At 42.1% G+C, this 24,188-nt stretch overlaps 1 protein-coding gene across 2 annotated transcripts in view; it reads right to left on the bottom strand.

Moving 5' to 3' along the window:
• The window catches only part of SGPP2 (sphingosine-1-phosphate phosphatase 2), a 105,283-nt gene extending 82,883 nt beyond the window's left edge, over positions 1-22,400 (bottom strand). For both annotated transcript variants that reach the window (XM_045559228.1, XM_045559227.1), the window contains exon 1: positions 22,109-22,400. In XM_045559228.1, the coding sequence (XP_045415184.1) occupies positions 22,109-22,300 (192 nt within the window). In that variant the 5' untranslated portion in view covers positions 22,301-22,400. The remainder of the gene's footprint in view (positions 1-22,108) is intronic.
• Positions 22,401-24,188: the final 1,788 nt, after the last annotated feature.

Consider the following 24,188-nt stretch of genomic DNA (forward strand, 5'->3'; position numbering starts at 1 on the left):
ACTAAGTTATCACTAGGAGAATTAAATGAATTAAATGGAACCACCTCTGGAAAATGTAGTGAAGATTAGTTCTTCCTACTTCTCATGAGGTTTTCTCCTTCAAACTGAATAATATGCTATTTAACTTTGTCTTAGGTGTCTGATTTATCCACCTGGGTTCCCTCCATGGTTATGCAATGACCACTCCAATCTTCTCTTTTATTGTGGAGCCTTGGCCTGGATATCAAGGTTCCTTGCTGCCTATAGCAATATCTCCTGAATGGCCCAGTAACTCAATTTCTCAAAGCATGGCATACAGACACCATTAATTGCTTACTAGATATCATCCACTTCCTTTTGGCTTGCTAGCAGAACACAGACTCAGGTCCTCTTTTGCAATAAGGGGTGGCCATGTGACCCAGTCCGGTCAGCAAGAATTGGGGTGGGGGAGTCTTTTGTATATGCTTTTGTTTTCCTTGTAAAAAGGATACAGGCAGCTGTCACTACTTCCATCTTGTTCCTAATTTGAACATGGTTCTGATGCCAGGAGCAACAGCAGCTATCTTAGCATCATGAGGCAACAAGCCAACAATCTTAAGATGGATGAGCAGAAAGAAAGCAGCAGCAGGAGTCCTTGATGATATTGTGGAGCAGCTAAACAAATGTCAGCATTCACCAACATTTAAACCTCTTGTTATATGAGAAAAATAAAAATTTCAAACAACTATCAGCAAAATTTACTGTTAACCTATAGCAAAAAAATCCTTAATTGACCTGAGTTTGTAGTCTTCCTTTTTTCTTATTTTCCCATTTATATCCGTAATATCATTATCAAGGCCCCAAATCTTTTAGGCTCAAAATGTTATCTTTGAATATGAAGGACAAAGAAGGCATCCATCTCCAAGCCCTGTCAATCTGTTCAAAATGTCTCGGTCTAATCAATAGGGATATGCACAAAGATATCTGTGTTTACATTAGCAAAAATGGAAAGGATCTTAACTGACTGGCAAAGATAAATCATGATAAATAATGGATAGAAATGAAATATTATACAGTCATTAAAATATTGTAAATGAATGTTTATTGATGTGGAACAAAGCCCAAGATGTGTTATTTAGAAAATCAGGCTAGAAGACTTTTTTTTTTTTTTTGGAGACATTGTCTCACTCCGTTGCCCAGGCTAGAGTGCCATGGTGTCAGCCTAGCTCACAGCAACCTCAAACTCCTGGGCTCAAGCAATCCTACTGCCTCAGCCTCCCGAGTAGCTGGGACTGCTGGTATGTGCCACCATGCTCGGCTAATTTTCTCTATATATTTTTAGTTGTCCAGCTAATTTCTTCCTATTTTTTTTTTTTTTTTTTTAGTCGAGACGGGGGTCTCACTCTTGCTCAAGCCGGTCTTGAACTCCTGAGCTCAAACGATCCACCTGCCTCAGCCTCCCAGAGTGCTAGGATTATAGGCATGAGCCACAGCACCCAGCCTAGAAGACAGTATTTTTGTTAAAGATGGATATAACATATGCATAGAAAAGATGTCTAGAAAGCTATGTCCCCAGCTAGTAACAGTGAATATCTCTGAGTGATCTGGGTACTGAGATTGACTTTCTTTTTTTTTTTTTTTTTTTTTTTTTTTTGAGACAGAGTCTCACTCTGTTGCCTGGGCTAGAGTGCCGTGGTGTCAGCCTAGCTCACAGCAACCTCAAACTCCTGGGCTTAAGCGATCCTACTGCCTCAGCCTCCCAAGTAGCTGGGACTACAGGCATGCACCACCATGCTTGGCTAATTTTTTCTATATATTTTAGTTGTCCAGCTAATTTCTTTCTTTTTTCTTTTTTTAGTAGAGATGGGGTCTCTCTCTTGCTCAGGCTGGTCTCAAACCCCTGACCTTGAGCGGTACTCCTGCCTCGGCCTCCCAGAGTGCTAGGATTACAGGCGTGAGCCACTGTGCCTGGCCAAGAGATTGACTGTTTTATTCAAAACTTTTGACTATTTATAGTTTCTGTAGTAAACACACTCCTTGTACAATAAGAATAAAAGGCTTTGCTTGTTTTATTTTTGTCTTTGGCGTCTCTGACTCATCCCTGTCTCTCCACTCTCCTGCCATTATCAGAATCCAAGGGGAACCCTTCAGCCACTGCCTTCCAATGGCTGCCCCACCTCTTATCTCACGATTTCAACCTGTGCTGTACTTAGCCCCCAAATTAACCCTTCTCATCATCTACACTCCTCTTTAAGTTAACGATGACTGGTTCCTCTAGGATTAAGCCCCCTAAATCCTCAGCCTGGCGTTCAAGGACAGATTGCACAGACACCTGACCAACTTTATTTCCACACTTTCCTTTATTGTCGTTAGTCTGGTTTCCCAAATATTCTTTCCATAAGGCACGTTTATTCCCACCACTGGTACCTCACTCCATGGTTCCCTCCTCCTGGAATGTTCACTGCTGACAATACAAATCCATTATGTTCTTCAAAGCCCACCATACCCTTTCTTTCTTTTCTTTCTTTCTTTCTTTCTTTTTTTTTTTTTTTGAGACAGAGTCTTGCTCTGTTGCCTGGGCTAGAGTACAGTGGCATCATCATAGCTCACAGCAACCTCAGACTCCTGGGCTCAAGTGATCCTCCTGCCTCAGCCTCCCAAGTAGCTGGAACTACAGGCATGCGCCACCATGCCCAGCTAATTTTTTCTATTTTTAGTTGCCTAGCTAATTTCGTTCTATTTGTAGTAGAGATGGCGGGCGGGGGGGTGTGAGTCTGGCTCTTGCTCAGGCTGGTCTCGAACTCCCGACCTCAAGCGATCCTCCCACTTCGGCCTCTCAGAGTGCTAGGATTACAGGTATAAGCCACCGCACCCGGCCCTACTGTATCCTTTCTCACAAGCCTAGTCCAAGAAAGGAGCTCCTGGGCTGGTACATGGATGAGACAGGCAGCATTTAAGCCCGGGATTGGGAGGATTCAGAGGAGAGGACAAAGTTCAAGGCTCCTGGATCTACAGAGCAGGCATGGAATGACTTCACACCCAATCAGTGGCCATCAGCCTTTTCCACACACACTCCCATCAACAGCAGTGGCTCTGTATGGCCTAATCACCCCAAAGTGATCCTGAGCCTCTCCCCTGGGGACCACCACCTACATCAGAGAGCATGAGATAGGGACATCCTAGTCCCTGGGGCAGCTTCTACCCTGGGAACCCTGGCTCTTCTCCTTCTCTCTAGAATTTGCTAGACCAGGGGTAGCAAATTCAGATGCCTGCATGGGGTTAAGCAAGGGGGATAAGTCAACAAAACAATTGCCAGTGTGAAACAGCAGGGGTGGCAGGGACTGGGGGGTCTGCTATGGAGCAAGGAGGCAACCGTAGCTGGAAACCAACCTCTCAAGGTTGTGCGGGGATGCAGGCCGGTGCTGCTGTATCTCCCGTTTTCTTAAAGAACAGAAGCCAGAAGATCTAGAAACGTCACGCAAATAAAACCACGTGTGAACAAAGCATGTCTGCGGTCCATGTTTGGTCCAATAGGTCCTGCTTTGGGACCCCAGCTCTGAGGTCCAATGAGGGCCACCAGCTTCAGCGAGGCCAGGTCCCAGCAGCACCAGTTAAGCTACTACCTTCACCCTACAGGCATGACCATTAGCCACATGGGGCTCTACAGGGGTGGCTCTATTCTCACACCTCTACACGGAGTCAGGGACCGTTAAAAGATCCTCCTTTTCCTGGTCACTGAGCAGTTAACTCTCTCCTGAGTCAGGGGTCTGGCCAGAGACTAACAGGAGTCCGGCCGTTCACATGCCCGAAGCTTTATCCTAGTACTCATGCTTAAAATTTCTTTTATTTTTTAAATTCTCTTAACTTAAAATATTCTAGTCTTAAACATGAAATCTATATTTTGTATGCTCTAATAAAAAATCCCCAAGGACTTTTTTCCCCAAAGGAAGTCCATATGCATTGTTTTCTGAGACCTGGGATCTTCTGCTGTACCTAATGCTACGTTTGGTAAGTTTCAAACCCTCTTAACGTTTCGGTCAGAAGTCTTAGATGCAAATTCTCTCCACAATGTTGGTTGAGTGTTTTCTTGTGGGCAACCAAGGAATCCGGGGAAAAAACGTTTTGTTCAATTGAACTTTCATGATCTTTGAGAAAGAATTTGTCCTCTTCCCTCTTACGTGATGCTCATCCGTTTACCTGTCTCCACTGATGAACTGAGAGCTCTTCAAGAGTAGGGGCAGCAGGCACATCCCTCCCGGGGAGCTCAGAGTGTAATTCAGAGTCTGGGACATCGCAGGCACCTCATAGATATTGGCTGAATATTACTAGTGTTATCTCAGAATAAGAAACACTCTAAAATATACTTTCCATAACTCAGTAAGTTTAGATAGGGGGAATCAGAACCTGGAAAAGCATTTTTATGGCAGATGATTGGGTCACAGAGACTACTAGAAAGAAGGACTATAAAATTCCTACCATGAAAATTCTGGAAAACAACATGGTTAAATGCTTCAACGTGCTGCAACGCAACAATTTAAAGCATATGATTAGCCCAATTTTAGGGTCTACCATCATGAAGTGGCATAAGAAAGCAGATTTGGACCATCTATATGGTTCAAGCCCCCTCATCCCCCACTCCCCATACCCCTCCCCCAAGAGATCAACTTCATTCCAGAAAATAGTAGAAGTGGCATTAGTAGTAGCAGTGGCAGCAGCACCAGTGGTGGTGGGATGGCAGAGACAATAGTGAAAATAAACTTTGAGGGCTTGAGGGCTTACTTGATGCCAGACACCGTGTGTTCAGCACTCCCACTGATGATCTCATTTATACCGCAGAACTCTCGGAGGTGTGTGTGATTGTTTCCCCTTCATTTCACAGATAAGGAAACCAAGGCAGTAGAGGTTATGTGATACGCCCAAGGTGACACTGCTGGGACGTGTAAGAAGCCAAGTGCCACCTCAGCCCATTACACTGCTCAAAGTACAGCAATCCCTGCAGCACACAAACTATGCCAACAGCACCAAAAACAATCGTTTAAACAACAAAACTGGAAAACAAACTACAATACCTGCTTCTGGCATAATGCAGATTTCCAAAGGAACCACCAGAGAGAAGAAACAGTAGGAAAGAATATTACTCCTTCTCTCTCTGGTGGCCCCTCATAAATCCTTTCTTCCAGAAATAAAACAAGTTGAAATTTAAAAAAAACATGATTCATAGGGCAGAGCCACGTACACTTCCTTTTCATGATGTAGTGCTTCCCCTTCACAACACAACACCATTCTGGTAGTATATTTTCAATTTTAAGATTGTGATATTTTTTAGGGGAGAAGCTACTAAAAATGTCATTTTCGAGTGTGGATATTTTAGAAAGGTCAGTACACACAAATGTGACAATTCTTTGTGAGGCGTTCCTTAGTATAATATTGTGATTCAATATTTGATCATTCTAATTTCAGGTTTGTCCAGCCAGGCTTCACTCTAACTGATCTATTGATTCTTGCTGAACTTGTGGTCTGAACCTTAATACTACTGAGCACTATAAAACAGTGTCTGCTCTGAGGGAGGATGAAGTTAAGGGTCCCCTGAGTCAAATCTTTCCAATGTTACACCATCATATTACAGTGGAGTCATAAACTGCTAGATGCCTCAGAGTTCAAACATCAGTACAGAAACACACTGCAAAAAGAAACTACATCTTAAAACAAATTTTGGATTTTTAACCAAAAGAAACTAATTTAGTTATCACCTTAGGAACTGGATATTTTATATGTTCATGGATATTTGCATGACACCAAATTTTATGATTCTGGTGTCCAATATTCATGGACACATAAAGATGAATTACACAATTAAGTTGTCCAGTGTTTTTTGTGCTTTTGAAAAATCATCATCCAAGAAAGCTAAGGGTGGAGGTAAAAAGATACTTTTAAAATAATATTAGTACAAAAAGTCTATTAGATGATAGTTTTATAATGTCTGCTATAAGCACTAAATATTGCTATTGATTATATCATGACAAAGACTGAGTATATTTCAAAAATGGAAGGTTAGTTCAATAATAGAAAAATCTCTTTTAACTCACCCTTTTATAAGATTAAAGGAGAAAAAAGCATATTGCACTTATTAGATACAGAAAAAGAATTCAATAAAATTTAATCATAATTCATGACAACATCTCTTAGAAAACTAGCTCCAACAGGAAAAAAAGACTACATAAAATATATTAAGTTGTGGTGAAATGTTAAAATCATTCACTTAAAATGAAGAACAAGACAAGAGTGTTTGCTATCACCACTTCTACTCAACATTATACTGGAGGTTCTTGCCTGTGCAGTAAGGTAGGAAAAAAAAAAGAAGAAAAGAAAGGTATTGGAATTGAAAGAGAAGAAACCAACCTTGTTCTTTTGGTTGTTTTCATAGCAAACCCCCCAAAATAAGATGTGATTTGTTAGAATTAATAAGGGTTTAGCAAGATTGCCAAGTCAATACACAAAATTCAATTGCATTCCAACACACCAGTAGAAAACAGAAAATGCAATTTCAAAATGTTGTTTTAATAGTAACAGAAAATAAAGTCCCTAGGAATAAATCCAGCAAGACTTTGTGGGGAAAATTATAAAACTGTACTGAAAAACATTTTAAAAAAGTAAATGGAAAGACATACCATATTCAGAGATAAGATGACTCTATATCATAAAGATTCAATTATGCCCAAATTAACCTACAGTTTTAATACAACTTTCATCAAAATTAATATCTCTAAATTATTGTGCATTTCTCTGGGAAAGTAAAGAAGGTTTTATTCTTAGAACTTTCATTAAAAAAATCCTTTCATTCTAGTTTTTAAAGTCAGTAATTACATTTTATTTTTAAAATAACAATGAAAAAATTCCTGTTCTTCAATTAAGAACCAGATTGACTATTTGAAAATATTAGTTGTGATGCTCCTAAATTGCATCCTGCTTTAAGATTCCTTTACTTCAACCTCTGTCACCAGATTAAGAGAAACCAAGATCCAACACAAAACTAGCCCAAGACATTGCCTGAAGGTGACTAAACAGCTAGAACCAGGACCTACAATAATCAAAAAGAGGTATCATAAAGCAAATTTTGAAGAAACAACAAGAAATATGTGCCAAAAATTTACTGAAGGGAGGGGGTGAAATATCATTCAACATCTGCTTTTCTTAAGATGTTCCTGAGTTCTTTAATAATGCATTTCTGGCAAGAAGAGATCTTTTTGAGGCTAAAATCTTTCAGCACATTAAGAAGTTCCCATTAGTGCAAAAGAACATTGTGTATTTTAAGCTCTTGGCATTTCATATAGTTGCTTGGACAGGGTAAGAAAAGATATACTGTAATTTCACATGAGGTCTTTCTGCAGAGACAGAGGGGCACCGTTTTGTTCCATTTAAAATGGCTACTGGAGTACTTCACACAGTTTAATGAATAGTCCCCTGGAGGTAAGGATTATAATCAACACAGCTGATATTTGGCACTTTGTTACAAAGACATCAATGATAATTTTTAAAAGTTCTAATATGGAACAATGATAGTAATCTCAGTAACTATCTAATACTCCTCAAAAGTACAAAACATCTAGCAGCCCTGGAATCTAGAACTTTTTTATATACAATAAAAAGAACTTAATTTTTTCTAAGCATAAAACTCCTACCTTCTTACAGTAAAAAATACAGAAAATACAGAAAAGCATGAATAAGAAAATAAAAATGACTTTTAAACCCACTGTGCCTAGAGATCCATTGGTGACATTTGGTTCATCACCCCAGATCTTTTTAAAAAACATATTCAAATATGTGCATATACAGTTTTAAAATTTGGGTCATATTAAAAACTTCACTTTTTAGTCTTTTTTTTTTTTTGGTTGAATGTGTTTCCATGTCTAGAAATACATGGAATTTTAATTCCTTTTATGATATCCTTTGGGTATTATGATTAAGTTTTTCCCTTTACAGAACATAGTTGAAAAAACCTTTTACAATGAGTTATTTAATAAACACTTTCTGGTGATGAAAACTACCTGTGGGAGAAGAAAATAAATCTAACAATTAAAAAAATGTAATAATTCTACCACTTGGGGACTGGAATTTTTTTTTCTAGACAGAGTCTCACTCTGTCACCCCAGGTAGAATGCAGTGGCATCACTGTAGCTCACTGCAACCTCCAACTCCAGGCTCAAACGATCCTCTTGCCTCAGCCTCCTGAGTAGCTGGGACTAAAGGTGTGCACCACGATGCCTGGCTAATTTTTCTATTTTTAGTAGAGATGGGGTCTCGCTCTTGCTCAGGCTGGTCTGGAACTCCTGAGCTCAAGCAATCCTCCCACCTCGACCTCCCAGAGTGCTAGAGTTACAGGTGTGAGCCACCACACTCAGCCAGGGACTAGATATTGTTGACCTTGGGACCAGGAAAAGCAGCCTTTAAAGTATGAGTCAGCTTCCCTGCCATAGCCCCAGGCCATGCAACTGGAGTACAGTTTAATAAAGAGAAATAGACTTTAGTTTTTACGTACATCAGAAGAGAATTATCTCTTTCATAATTTTAATTTATTTTCAATGAAATTACACATGGAAAAAGGAAGCCTCAAAAATTATATCTTATGCTAAATATGCTCTCCTGGTTTTATTTTACTGTAGTTCATACATACTATACCAGGTAAAGCCACGCAGCACGAATAAACATGGGTGAAAAAGTAGAAGAGAGTGTAGATTTCAGATGACTCTTTTAAGATGTTTCGTGGTTAAAGGAAGGTGAGAGAATATCAGATTCCAGGGCTGCTAGGCTGAAAGTAGATGTTCTGCTGTGGGTGAAGAAGGGGATTAATGATTATGAGCATGTTTGTACACTGAGGGAAAAAAAGACAACTGGAAGAGAGACCGAAGATGCCATGTGAGGATTTGACCTACTTGCAACACCAATTTAAAGTAGCTTAACAAAAGAAAACAACAAAAAAAAAATTTTAAAACACACAAAAAACCCGAAGCTATAAAACAAGTCAGTCAAAATAAAATTAAGGACAAACGTGTTTTGACACTGAAACACTTGTGTGTGCTCTCCCTGGCACCTAGCAGAGGTCAGTGAGCAGGAGGTTCCCGGCCAAGCCCTGAGGCTCTGCAAACACACAGCAGCACAGCAGGCTCGAAAGGCACCTCAGAGGAAAATCTCCCGAATGCTACTCTACACTTCCTCGGTTTCCTGCAGAGTGTGCAAAGAATGCCGACAGGGAAAGCTGGGAGAAAGATGGCAGAGCCAATTTTTATAAGGCAGTGTTAATTTTTTTTGAAAAAACTTTTTATTTTGAAATAATTATAAATTCACAAGCAGCTCAGTTGCAAAGAGAGAAGTCTCATATACCCTTCACCCATTTTCTCCCAATGATTTCATCTTACATAACTATACCGTGATATCAAAACCAGGGATCTGATGTTGGCACACGTGAGTGCATAGTTCTATGCCACTGTCACAGGTACAGATTCCTGGAACCACTACCGTGATCAAAGACACAAAACTGTTCCACCACCACAATGATCTCCCTCAGACCACTTTTTTGTAGGCATCCCTCTATTCTTTATCCCTGTTTTCCCTCTTTATAATGTTGTCATTTCCAGAATGTGATATAAATGGAATCATACAGTATGTGATCTTTTCAGACTGGCTTTCTCACTCCGCCTAATGCCCTTGAGATTCATCTAAACTGTTGTGTGTGCCAATTGTTCACTCCTTTTTATTGCTGAGCAGTATTCTAAGGTACGGATGTATTGCCGTTTATTTAGCCATTCATCTTGTGAGGGACATTTTCGTTGTTTCCAGCTTTTGACTGTTACCAAAAAGCTGCCGTGAGCAATCATGTACAGGTTTTTGTGTGAATCAGTTTTCCTATCTCTGGGACAAATGCCCAGCGGTGAAATTTGTGGGTTACTTGGTAAATGTATATTTAGTACTAACTTTTAAATATTAAAGACATAAGTTTCTCTTTTCTAAAATAACATTTTCCCATAATAGATTATTTATCTAGTGAGTTAACTGTGCCTGGGGTCAGGTGGCATTGGGGAGAAAAAGCACTGATTACCAAATAAATCATTCTAGATCTAGGCAAGGATATTGTGTTGACGGGCCTTGTTATGACACACAGGCAGCACAATCAACGCAGCTATACCTGCTACACCAGGAAATACTCAGGTCTAGTGTGGGAAATCCCCTTTCCATCCCTGCAATGGCCCCAGGGTGGAAAGCAGGAAGAAATCAGGGCTAGACCACTTACAGCCTAACATATTAGAAAAATTCAGACAATTCCTTCAAGAGCAAAATTGTTAGACAATAAAATATGACATGTGGCATCAAATGGGCTTAGACGGTGAGCATTGCACTCATTATGTATGTATATACACATCCCCTCCCCTACCCATATCTACCCAACTCCCGATCAATGTTATTCCGACATGTGCTCTTAGGTGATGATCAGTGAAACCAATTGGGGGGGGGAGAAGGGCAATATACATAACCTAAACTTTTGTACCCCCACAATATGCTGAAATAAGAATAAAAAAAAAGTAAAAAAAAAAAAAAGAAATAAAAAAAAATGGGCTTAGACGGAAGCAAAATGAAGTCATCAAGGAATGTTAGTACCTCCTCTCCAAAAGTAATGATTATTCAGAAATATACTACTGAATAACTACAGGGGACAGCCATTCCACTCTATCTGTGGACATGTGTGATATCACTGAGAATGGCAAGAAGGCAGCCCTGAAGCCACCCCTAGTAGCCGTCTAGGAGGAGACCCAAGGTTAAGAGACTAAGGTGTGGTCTCCAGAGTTGTCTGCCACCCTCTGCAATGCATAGAACTAATTCATTTTCTTGTTTCAATATCATAATATTACAATACTCAGGTAATACCCTCCAAGCATATATTGTCTTCTTGGCTTAAGAATTGCCAGTGAATGTATGCTTTCCCTAACCGTTTCAGAATCCCGAACCCCTGCCCCAGATTACTCAAATGTCACAAACATTTCACACAATGCAAATGATGGGCCTTACCTGGAAAGCACCTGGCAGGACAAGAGAACCAGCATGACTTATCCAAACCCGCAGATACCCTCCAGGGAGTTACCACTCCCTCTTTACTTTCCTTCTCTCCCTCAGATTCCTGATATTTCCTCTTTATAAGGAAAACTAGAAATGTATTAACAGTAAGGTTTTGTTAACTGATGTACAATGGAAGATCTTGATGCACAATGGACGCACTACTAAAATCACAGTGGAAAACGTGGGTAAAGTCCATAACCAGATCATTCACAAAAAGAGTAATACACATGTCTACCAAACATAAGAAAAATAGTCAATATTATTAGAGATAAAAGAAATATAAAAGTAAAATAAATGTGATGCTTTTATTTTGCAATCAAATTGGAAGATTACTTTTTTAAAGGATAACACTTCACTAATGGATGCCAAAATTACTGGGTGGAAATATGCAGAGAAGCAAGATATTTATAATGCCGCAGAACATCAGTCTACCAGATACTTACTAATTACAAAGAGAAAAATAGTAACTGGGAAGACACTGCCTTAAAGAAGTTTAAAATCACAGGCAATGGAATAAATCAACAATATGTGCCTCCTGGTATGATACACTAGGACAGACACAATATCTTGCTCATGGTATACCTACCAAAAATACAGAAACTGAATGTAATCATGCGGAAACATCCGGCAAACCCATATGGAGGGATATCATACAAAATAACTGGCCTGGACTCTCCAACTGTCAAAGTCAGAAAAAAACAAAGAAAGACTGAGGAACTTTTCCAGATTGGACCAAAGAGACAAATCAACTTATGACATGCAATTTATGATTCTGGATTAGGGCCTAGAAGAGCAAAAGGATGTTAGTGGAGCAATTACCAAAATTTGAATAAGGTCCATAGGTCCATAGATTACATAATATTTACACCTTTTGATAATTATACTGTGATTATGTATGATGCTCACATCAGAAGAACATGGGGCAAGAATTTTTTGAAATATTTTTGCAAAAATTTAAAAGTCTGAAATTATATCAAAAAGTTAAAAATAAAAAGAATTAAAGGTAATACTTGATGCTGCTCTTTATTCCTGACCCAAATGTTCATAAACAATACAGTGGATAAACTGTCATATATTCATGCAATGAATACTACACAGTATGAAAAATGAAAACACTACTGCTACTCCTCCTATATACTTCCATTTATGTGAAGTTCAAGAAGAGGTGAAACTAATTCATGGTAATAGAGGGAAAAATAATTGTTACCAGGAGTGAGAGTGGTATTGACTAGTAGGAGGCTGAAGGAGACTTCGGAGTTTCTGGAATTGTTTTATGTCTTCATTTGGTTGGATGAGGATGCAGACATATAGTCAAATTTATCAAGTCATAGTACACTTAAGATCTACACATTTACTATATGAAAGTTATAGTAAATAAAAATAAAAATAACAAAAGAGGGTAATACTAAATGCTGATGCTGGGCCAGCAGTCTTGGGATGTTATTGGGAGCAATAATTGATATACATTTTCCAAAAGGCCATTTGGCAGTAAATGTGAAGTGGAAGTGTGAAGAACTCTGAAATAAGCCTGTCGATATTTGGACTCAAGTTGAGATATAAACATTGAAACAATTTAAATACATATAATCAGGAAATAGTTTTTTAAAAGGTATAACCATATGATGAATTATTATACAACTATTAAAATTATATAAATTAAAGAATATTCAGTGATGTGGGAAAATGCTCACGATATGAGTGAAAAAAGCTAATTCCAATATTGTATGTATATAGCATGTTCATAACTTAAACATTCTACATGTGCAGAGAAAGAAAAGGAGGCAATACTCTAAAATGTTCATGATCTTATTCTCTGGTGTACAAAATTATGATGGGATTTTGGTTTTCTTTTTTATACTTTTTGGTGTCTTCCACTATTTTCTGACATAAGCATGTATTATTTACTAGTTAGAAATTACAAAAATTAATTTCAAAAAATTTGGTATCTTCCTAGCTAAAACTCGGCCAAAGATCAAAATTCAGAAAGAGAGAAAAAAAGAAAACTGACCTCTAACAAAGCCTCCTTTCCTTTATCATGCTTTTAACAAAATATTTGATGTTCTATTTCATCGTCACCTTTTAAGTCATCTTTAACCTAAGCGCTTTCTCTGCCAGTTAAGGCCTGGCCTTTCTGAGCTCCCAACATGTTATCCTCAGAAGGCTTCTTATTACCTACCTCTTCTTCCTCCTACCTACAGGAATCCCTGCCTTGATGGACTGTTTCCCATAAAATTCTATGGAAACAAAACTTTTGTCATTTGGAGAAATCAAAACATACCTGGGGATTACAGAGAGGGCATTTCTCAGGAAGGCATGATTACCAAATAACAGCATGAACAAAGCAGCAATCAACTGGGTGTTTTGTTTTTGAGTTAAACAATAGGGGTATAACACTGCCAGTGAACATCTGGGGGTAAGATTTAAAACAGTTCAAGGAAACCATTCCCCCCTTTCCCAAGATTTCCAAGCCCTATCCTCAAGATCTTAGGTGGCTGATGCCTGCATTTTCTTTTCATCCACCAACGTCTAAACTTAAGGATTTTTTTCTTTGTTTTTAAAACACTTTGCCAATTAGTCTATATACTATGCTTGCCACAAGAGGGGAAAATGTGAGTCACATACCCACACATTGAGACATCCCATTGTGCCCCATCAATATGTGCAATTATTATGCAGCAATTATAAAAAAGTACTAAAAAACATAAATTGGTTTTGGCCGGATTTTTCAGTATTTCATTTTTTCTATATATGGAATGTATCTCACCAGGCAAGAAGAATAATAAAAACCAGTGGTTGCCCCAAATTTTAGCATTTTCATAGATTCCTAACATAGATAGGAGTGCTCTCAATGTGTTGCCTGGAAACAGCAACAGTGTTTTCTCCCAAGAAAATCTCCTGCTAAATAAAATGCAAGAATGCCTTTGCTCAAGACATCATTCTTATCGAAACCACAGAGGATTTAATCATTAACAAAAACTATAACAACAGAAGTGAAAGTGCTTTTTCAAAATGTAAACGTCTTGACATCTGAATTATAAGTCAAGAAAGTTAAAATTAGACTAGGCTTGCTGTCAACGGCCTTTCTAAAACATAGTAATTGAGCCACACTTTTAAGCTTGACAGATGCTTCACCATTAACCAACATTTAAGCAATATCTAAACTCCCTTCACCGTGTCTATCAAAAGGCAATTAAAAAGTTATTCATTAATCAAAACCCTCTATCGGTTTCCTAGATAAAAAGAAAGGAACCAACACTGAAAAAAAAAATCATCACGCTAAAAGAAAACACAACCAGGTAAAGTGTTCAGGGATAAAATTACCCCTGCTATGAGAGGAGAGAGAAGATCGCATTTCTGCCAAGTAGGAGAGAGCAGGTTTAACTCTCCCTTCAAGCTTCCATTCAAAGGCAGTATTAAGTACCTGCCCGTGCTTCAGGCACAGGTTAGGCCCTGAGGTTACACAGGTGAGCGGGAGGGCGCTAACTTCCTGATTATTCACAACTAAACAAAAGTGATAGAAATAATGACCTAATTGCAATTATGTGCAAACCCTGCAAAGTAGTAGGGACCAGCACATTCGGGCTGCACAGGGAGATGCACACAGGCTCGCTCCAGTGAGAGAGGTTTGCATATGCCTACATGATGAGTGCATTGCGCACCGTCTGGGGAATGGTCATGCTTGAAGGTGCTGACTCGGGGAGGTGAGGGGTGGGGGGAGGGGATGGAGGTATGACTACATGGTGAGTGCCAGGCGCACTGTCTGGAGAATGGACACGCTTGAGGCTCTGACTCAGGGGGATGGGCAGGACATGGACAATGTATATAACCTGAACTTATGTACCCTCATGATGAGCTGAAAAAAAAAAAAAAAAAAGTAAAGAAACAGCAGCCACAGCCATGCAGCCAGTTCCTTTCCCAAGGTCCCTCCAGAACAGTTCTACCCTGAAATTTGACTATCTCTGGCAGCTCATGCTCAGAAGTGGAATCCACCATACTCAAGTCTCAGCTTCTTTCTCCACTCAGAAATTTTTCTTCTGCTTTGATTATTTCTGCAGACTTTTTGCTCTCCTCTCTACCTTGGGCTTCTGTGCTCCAATTGCTTTCTGAACCTCGAGGCTTCTTTTTATGGCCTCCCCCCTTTCTCTGAGGTTTGGTAGGACTCTACCATTTATGCCCCTGTGTCTGGGTCTTACATTCAGGCTCCCTAAAGGGAGTAATCTGACTGACTCTGTTAGTCACTATTGCATATCCAAGATGCAACATCTTACTTGGATGAAGTTCTCATGCCATAAAATGTTGACCAGACAATGGAAAGCTGCCTTTCAATCAAAGGCTGATCCCTGACCCAACCAGCTTGCAGCCATAGTGATGGGGTGCCAGGACTCAGGACATTGCAACCTATATCTTAAGAAAGCATTTGTGCTCTCTCTCCCCCACAAGGTGTCGATGCGTAGAAGTGACAATACAAGTATCATGAAGAACCCAAAACAGACATTAAGGTTTGATTTCATGTTAGTCCTATATTTGTTGCCATTTGATTTCAACATCACCATTTCCTAGAGGCTTCGGCACTAGGCTCCCTCAGTACCCACGCAGGCATCCCCGTCAATCCCACACTCTTTCCCACTCAGCACAGAGACACCCTGAAATCCCTTCTTTACACAGTGCTTCAAGTTGCCAATTCTGATTTTGCACGCGGGATGAGGCTGATTTGCCAACCCCCTGTCTATAGGATGAAGTCCAATTCTGCAGTAAGCCTCATTAAGGCTTCAGCCTAAGACTCTGGGTGCAGCCCAAAATTTCGGCTGTCTTATCACACAAATTTCTTTACACAACCTGTGCTAGACAGTCTCCCTTTGTCCTTCCAGGTCCACTCTCCCCCTTTCTCCAGGGATCAGCCAGGCTCCCAGGCTCCCTGGCTTCTGATCGGATTTGGCTAAAGGGGTGCAGGGTTTGAGAGTGGGCACATGGGGGATGAGCTTGACATGTATTTCCCCCACTCCTCCCTGCCCAGCTGGGGCTGCCTTTCCCTACTAACAGCCTCAGCTGCTCTCTAACATCTAAGCTCTTGCTGGGTCTAGGGTTACGCCTGCTTCTTGCGTTTTTAGGCTGGAGTTGCCTGCTCCAAGATGCTTCATTTTCCCGTAATTAGTTTTCCCCCACCCAACCCTGATTACATCTTTGTAAACAGTCCCATCTTTGAACTCCCTTCAATTACCTCCACCTTTTAAAAGTTCTAAATAGACTATTTTTTAGAACAGTTTTAAATTTAGAGAAAAATTTAGAAGATGATAGAGAATTCCATACGTTTCCATCCTTCCCAGATACTTTGCAGCCAATTACCCCCTATTATTAACATCTCACATTAGTATGGTACAGTTGTTACAACTTTGGCACATCATTGTTAACTAAAGTCCATACTTTATACAGACTTCCTTAGGTTTTACCTAATGTCCTTTTTTCTGTTCCACAGGCCCATCTGGGATACCACATTACGTTTAGTCATCATGTCTCCTCAGGCCTCTCTTGGCTGTGACAGTTTCTCAGAATTTCCTTGTTTTTGATGACCTTGGCAGTGCTGAAGAGTATTGATCACGCATTTTGTAGAATGTCCCTCAACATATTTCAAGAGTACATAATTGCAATACACACCAAGAGAACATACTATCAACATGACTTACCACTGTTGATGTTAACCTTGATCATCCGGCCGAGGTAGTGTCTGCGAGTTTCTATGCTGTAAAATTACTTTTCCCCTCCTCTTTCCACGTTGCATACTTTGGAAGGAAGTCACCATGTGCGGCCTACATTTAAGAATTAGGGAGCTATGCTTCACCTCCCTAAAGGTGTAGTAGAGTCTATGTTCTTTTTATTTTTTAACTGAGGTAAAATATACATAAAATTTTACCGTTTTAGCTATTTTTAAGTGTTTCAATTACCCTTGTTAAGTAGGCCAACTATTTCCTGCGGAGACTCTGATGATACCCAAGCCGAACTTGTCACCATTCACCAAAAATGACATGTGTCTTTATGTTTTAGCATGGGACAATACCAGGTAAAAGAAAGACCTTCTCCCAATTTTGCCTATTTGACTCCTACTCACTCTTTAAGCACCAACTCAAGATTTCATGGGCTCCCCTAGGGAAGGCAAATTCTTCCTGCTATCTCTCGGTCCCTGTGTTCATACTTTTATTCCAGTATTTTTTGTATTGCACCGTTTTATTTGGGCTTTCCCAGGGCAGAAGTTAAATTTTATTTTTCTTTATATCTCTAAGGCTGAGGACTATCCCAGGAATATAACAGCTAATCAATTAATGCTGGTTAGAAACGAAGGAAGCAAAGATGAGCAGAAACAGAAGCAGCCTATTTTCTCCAAAGATTAAGCAGAGTATTAATACCTAATATTGGTGAGGGTGTGGGAACACTTGCACTCATAGTTGTTTATCCTAGCACACCCTTATGTTGGGCAACTGGTAATATCCATTAAAAGCCATAATATATGCATAGTTTTCACTTAGCAATTTCAAGTCTGGGAATTTTATCCAGAAGATAATCAAAGATATGCAGAAAGATAGTCATACAAAGATGTTATTGTTAATGCAAAAACTGGCAGCAATCTAAAGGCCCAGGAACTGGCCTACTAAATTATAGCATATCCATGGTATGGAGGAATACACAGCCATTAAAAATCAGGCTGAACATTTACTGAGTGATTATCTTTGGGAATGGTATAATGGGCATGGATTTAACTTTTTGTTTTTTTTCCCCCTAGGTCTCCTGTGAACAATGATATCTGTAACTTGAAAGAAAATGATCAAATGTATATTTATAAAGCGGCTCATTTTGCCACTTCAGATCTGAACATCCAACTAAGGGTAATCAAAATTTGAAGTTTACTGGGTGTGGTGGTGTGTGCCTGCAGTCCCAGTTACTCATGAGGCTGAGGTGGGAGGACTGCTTGAGCCCAACAATTCGAGACCAGTCTAGGCAACACAGCAAGACCCCATCTCAAAAAATAAAGAAATCATAATTTTTAAAGAACTTGAAGTTTGACCTGTTGGCCAGTTTAGTTATGATGAAGCCAAAATGTCACACCTGCCATGACTTCTGCCTCCAGCCACTGCCATCCTTATACTGCACACACTAAGGGTGATGGGTCCCAGGAAAAGAGAATCCAGAGCTTTCCACCTCTCTGTGCCAGCTTATCTGGGCCTCACTTCTAACCTGGTCCCCGGCCATTGGTTTTTTGTTTGTTTTGTTTTTAAAGCTCCTTTCAGTGACTGCAATGTAGAGGCATGGTTGGAAAACCATGGTTCTTTTCTACTCTGCCCATGTTGCAGATGGAACAACTGAAGCCCAGAAAAGTCCAAAATGACATGGAGGCAGACCCAGACTCAGGTTTCCTAATTTCCAGGATGTATTGTTGGGGTTTTTTGTTTTGTTTTGTTTCGAGACAAAGTCTCACTCTGTCACCAGGGCTAGAGTGCAGTGGTATCAGCCTAGCTCACAGCAACCTCAAACTCCTGGGTTCAAGCGATCCTCCTGCCTTAGCCTCCTGAGTAGTTGGGACTACAGGTACGCACCATCACGCCCAGCTAATTTTTTATATTTTTAGTAGAGATGAGATTTCACTGTTGCTCAGGCTGGTCTCAAACTCCTGAGCTCAAGGGATCCTCCCACCTTGGCCTCCCAGAGTGCTAGGATTACTGGCATGAGCCACTACACCCGACTGAGGATATATTCTTTGCACTTTAGCAATCCAGTGAAATCAAGGGTGGGGTTTTATAGATTAACACATTTAGAAAGCCCCAAATATTTCAAGAGGGAAACTAGGAGTATAGACTTCTAAAAACATCCTATCTTTGATTTTCTTCCCAACCCAACTTTAGAACTATGTCTGAGCAGTTATCAAAAAATATTGAACATAATGATATTTGGAAAGATTAGCTCTAGTCTAATGTAATGATGGGGAAAGGAACTGCAAAGTCTAACTAAATAAAACTTTGTTGGGCAAGCAAAGATGTTGAAAATCAAAATATCACTGTATCCAAAGCTGGCTTTACCCCAGAATAAATAAACAATTCTGAACATGACTTTGCCTTCATAGCCAGGTCCTAGGAGCTCTGCCTTTTGCTCAGGGCAATACTTCCCAAGGCAACTACCAAGAATGTCCTCCTGTGTATAGTTATACTCACAAATGGGTTACTCTTGCAAACTAAAAGCAATACTGCCTCTTTTCACCCCCAGCCAGCACCAACGCCTCACACTTTCTCAGTGAACCAGATAACGTGAGGCCCTGGACTTTTCCCCTGGAAGCTGCACAGTGGAAAGAAGTTTAGACTTGGGAGTCAAAAGATCTGACTTCCTCTTACTGTGCGGATATCTGAGAAGTACTCAACAAATCACTTAACCCTTTGGGACTTAGACTTTCTGTGAAATTCATGTCTACTAGGCAGTCTCCAAGACCCAGTCCAATTTATTCATGACAGGTTTATGCAAGCCCAGCCCAGCCCTGGTTTCTAAAGGACTCAGTTAAGCTTTAAACTAGCTGTGTGTTATAAAGAGAATTTGTAGAGGAAGTCGTTAATCATTTTCGCATTTTTCCTGTTTTACGGATTAAAATAAATATAGAAAACATAGAAGGTGAATTAGATTCACTGAGATCTAAAAACACTTCATTAAAGAAAACAACTTCTCTATTGTTGGAAGGGTCTTAAATCAATGTCCTAGTGCTGCCTTCTAGGCTATATGAAAAATCATTTGATTTTCAGCATTCACTCTTCTGTTTAAAAAAACTACAGACTTTATATTTATACTGCAATGTGCAGTCATGTATTCACAAAAGTCACTGAGTTCCTACTGTGTGCCAGACCGTGGGAAGAAAATAATGAGTGGAACAGACAAGTTTCCTGCATTCTTAGGGCTTACCATCCACTGGAGGAGCTGGCACTAATCAGATACCACACAAAGGCATATTTACACCATGCAGGGATGAAGAAACACAGCAAGCAGAGAGAGTTTCTAAAAGGGGGAGCTAGCTTCCAGGGTCAGTTCCTAGCTAGCCTATCAAGGAATTGACCTTTGGAAACTGAAGCGTGGGTGGAGGGAATTTAGAGAAAGGACAGGCGGCTCAGGTGGGCCACAGCCTTGGTGCAGCCTGAGGCAGAGAGGGAAGCAAAGCTGCTGGAGAGAAGTTTTCCCAACTGTCCCCTTAAAGTCCCGTAAATTACCTGGGGGCAGGTAGGCAATCATTTTCTTTTGGGAAATCCACGAGTATTTGTAAAGATTAGTATCTTCCAAGTGGGTTGAAAGCAACCCACCTTTAAAAGCATTCATTAACCTTTCATTTATCAAATGCTCTCAAGTTCATTTTTCCCCATTATATACCAGCACGGCGATTTCTTACCTTGGATTTTTAGCTCTCTCTTATTTTTTCTCGATCTGTGAGTAGAAGTCCTGTGTTGGACGGGAAGGGGGAAATCCCCACAGTTTGACTCACTGACAACCCAGGCCCTTCTAGCAGCAAGACGACAGCACTGCAAGAAAGCTGCCTGTCTGGCTTTTAAAAGAGGATCCCTCTCTCGATTTTAAAATTAAGACACCAAGGGTAATGTTTCAAACAGTTTGAAAAGCACTAGTGGAGCAATTCACTCTTTTTCAGCTTCCTAAGTGAGAGAAACAGCATAGAAGCTAGTGGAGAGAGCACAAGAAATGTGTCCTTCTGTTACACCAGTGGGTGTAAACAGTGTGTGCACAGATGCCATGGCATACTTCAGCCATGTCACTGGTTCTTATCCCTCTACTCTGCCCCGGTTTTAAGATAAGGCAAGAGGAAAGAAAGGTGGGTGTCTCAAACTCATCTAAAAGTTAGTGGGATGTCACATGGGACAAAGAAGAAACAATAAAAGGAGAAAAAACACAGAGGGGGATTTCTTTGGAGTGGAACACACATCCCACCCCTGCTCTCCCCAACAAATTCTATAATTTAATGCCCATAATATTTCTTTTCACATAGAAGAAGCCAGGTTCTTCCTCAATTACTAGATCTAGAAATCTACACATAAATAAATGCCACCTTCCTGTCACCAAAACCTTCCAGGAAGAACAAAATGTGGCTTTTTAGAAAGGAATTAGAATTGTTAATATGTTGTTTCTGTTCTCATTTGCTACACTTTTTACTTTGCCCAGGGAAAGGGCAGCTTCTGCCAGTGCCCGGGGTAGATACTGTCCTCGGTAGCCATGTGCAGTCTGCCTTGTCCCTTCTGTCTGGAGTCCCTGTGCATTGCGACAACACATGCTGGTTTCCCCAAAGCTGCAGTGGGTTGTATAATCACACTCTGAACACCTTGCGGGGAGCGTGGGGAGCTTCCCTCCCCAAATCATCTATTATTAAAAGTCACTACTGCCAGTTAAATAAAAGACCCACCAGGCAGGGACCCCGAAACTCAGGGGGAGGATGAGAGGGAGGTGCTGCTAGACCATCATCACGGCGGGGGGCGGGGGGGGGCAGCCCAGGAGGTTGTAAGTCTCTCTGGGAGTTATATGTAAACCTGAAGTTCCGTCCTCCGGGCGGGCGGTGCAGCAGGGTTCAGAGGAGGCTGAGCCCAGCTACACCCTCATTTGTGCGGATGGGGCGGGAACTCAAGAATACACGGAGATTCTAAGAATGTCTCCCCAGGTAAGCGCCAAGGACATCTGCGCTCTTTTCAATTACGTAACTCCTGCATATTTGCTGGAATATACATGGACGTGAATTTAACTACTTTTTAAAGTAGAAAGACTACATAGACTGCATTTAAATGTTCTGGGTCTATTTAGAGTCCGAATAGACCCGGTTGCCACCTGGCAGCGTTACAAGGTGGCATCCTGCTGACTGGAAGCATCAGGCCGCCCCCTCCACACACAGCTGCGGGAGCCAGGTCGCGGCCGGGGACGGCGCCCTCTCCGCCCGGCTGGCTTGTCTTGGAGGCGCCCAGCCCCGCACGTCCGCAGGCTGCGGGGCCGCGGCCCTCCCCCTCCCCGGCGGACACCTGCCCGCGGTTACCTGCGGGACTGCGGCGCTCTGCAGCCGGCTGGCCGCGGGGGGATGCCCGACCCCGGGGGCCTGCGCCGCGCCCTCCGCGGGGTCCGCGCCGGTCTCCCGCAGGCCTTCATCCGGCGCCGGGAAGAGCCCGCAGCGGCGCTGGAAGCGGGCGACCAGCTGGGAATCCTGCAGGCTCCGCAGCAGCTCGGCCATGGTGAGCCCCGGGCCCGCGATCCGCTGCTGCCGCTGCCACCGCGCCGGGCCGCCCGGTGCCCTCCGCTCGCGCCGCCGCTCACGCCTGGCACACGCGGGGCCCGCAGTCCGGGCGGGGCCCTGGGCCGGGCCAACAGGTGCGCAGCCCGGGTCCTAGCGCCCGCCGCCCGCGCGCGGGGGCCCAGGTATCCGCCTCCACCTTGCGCGAGGCACGTCCCCCTTCCTTTCCGACCCTGCGTGCTCGGGCGGTCGCGGCGTCCGGCCCGCCGGGAACTGGGAGGAGACGTACAGGTGTCTGAACTGCGCCTCTCTTCGCACGCACGCGCCCTCCGCCCTCCCGCCGGGCGCAGATGTGACATTAATGGGCGGCAGCCGCCCACGCGTGCACCCGCGCGAGTCCATCCTTGCAGGCGCTGGCCCATCCTGTAGCGACCTTCCTTTCAACTCTTGAGCCCAGGGCGAGGTCGGATTTCCCCCCATGCCAGCTTCCCACACCCGGCCCACTACTTCACCTCTGTGGCTTCTTGCAAGACTCGCTCCCAGGAAGTCCAGCGAGCCCCCTAGGGAAAATTCCCAAGTCCTTTCCAAACTCTGCGTGATGCAACGTCTCCCCAGAGGCCCGAGCACCCTCGACCTTGCTCAAGAACCGAGAAAGTTCAAAGCGGGCCTTGAGTCACCCTCCTCATAGCTGCCCCTGCCCTTGTGATTTGGCAACGGGAACACTTTTAGGTGGGTGGGGAGGAGACCAGCTTCCTTTCCGGTTTTCCGCATTGAGAAGGAAGACGCTTACTCCTCTCTCCTACTTCTTTTCGTTCTATTTAAAAAATGACCCTGGGACAACAGACCCAGACCCTTTGGGGACTTCAGGCCCAAAGAAAACAAGGTGCTGAAGGACTGGGAAAAAAATTGGGCATCTCACCTGCACCTGCCCCAGCTTTAGAGCTTTCAAAGGTAGAGCAGCAGAGGAAATGACCTACAGATAGGCCTTGGGTTTCCCTCCTTGCTCCTAAACATCCCTCCTGGGGCTCTGAAATCCCGCGGGAGAGGCCCTCTGCACCTCCTCACAGGGAGTGAGAGGCAACAGTCAAATTAGGCCGAGGTGATCAGCCTGCAATAAAAGTGCAATTCAGTCCTCCTGTCTTCAGTTTGCAGCAGAAGGCTGTGAATTTCCTGGCTGCCCGTGCAAAGCCTACTAAGTATTTGGTTGTATAAATGATGATGAGTGAACACCTGCCATTACCTTGTAAATATTTAACCAGTTGTCCTTTTAGGCCTGGGAGTCTTTGGGATGTGACTTTCTGCGATGAGTTGCTCTCCCCAAAGCCCTAGTTTCTGCTTTTCTTGCTTTTCAGTCTTGCCTGGAGAGCAAGGTCAAAGGGACTGAGAAAGTACTGGAGGGATAGCATTTTCCTCTTACAGAAGGAGCACAGAGATGCTGTCATACCTCAGCTGTGTCACACACAGAGCTGTCCGGCTCAGGGGGCAGAAGCCTCTCTTCCCAATGCTGTCATTGAAAGGCGCTGAAACAAAACCCCGTGGTTTAGTTTTAAAAGCTGGAGTTGTGGTAGTGCAGGACCTGTCCTGTTTGTGTTAAAGAAATATGTTCTCCCATGAAGGCACTGGCATGGTGTAACTTCCCAAATTTAGTGCTTCATTTTTTTCCTCCCAATTAAGAAAAAGAAACAAAGCAAAATGTGGCACACATGACATAAGTTTAATGCCAAAGAAGTGTATTTGCAGGCAGAGCATTTTATGTCCTTTGAGGAGCAGGTACTGATTGCAGCTTCCAGCAACTCATGGCATCACCTGGAGCAAGTCACCGGGTGCCTGGGTTCATTCCTGTAATGAGACAAGAATCCTCACTTCTTACCTTTCTTGTAAGGCTCTG

The sequence above is a fragment of the Lemur catta genome, chromosome 8, assembly GCF_020740605.2.
Source record: "Lemur catta isolate mLemCat1 chromosome 8, mLemCat1.pri, whole genome shotgun sequence".
Lineage (NCBI taxonomy): Eukaryota > Metazoa > Chordata > Mammalia > Primates > Lemuridae > Lemur > Lemur catta.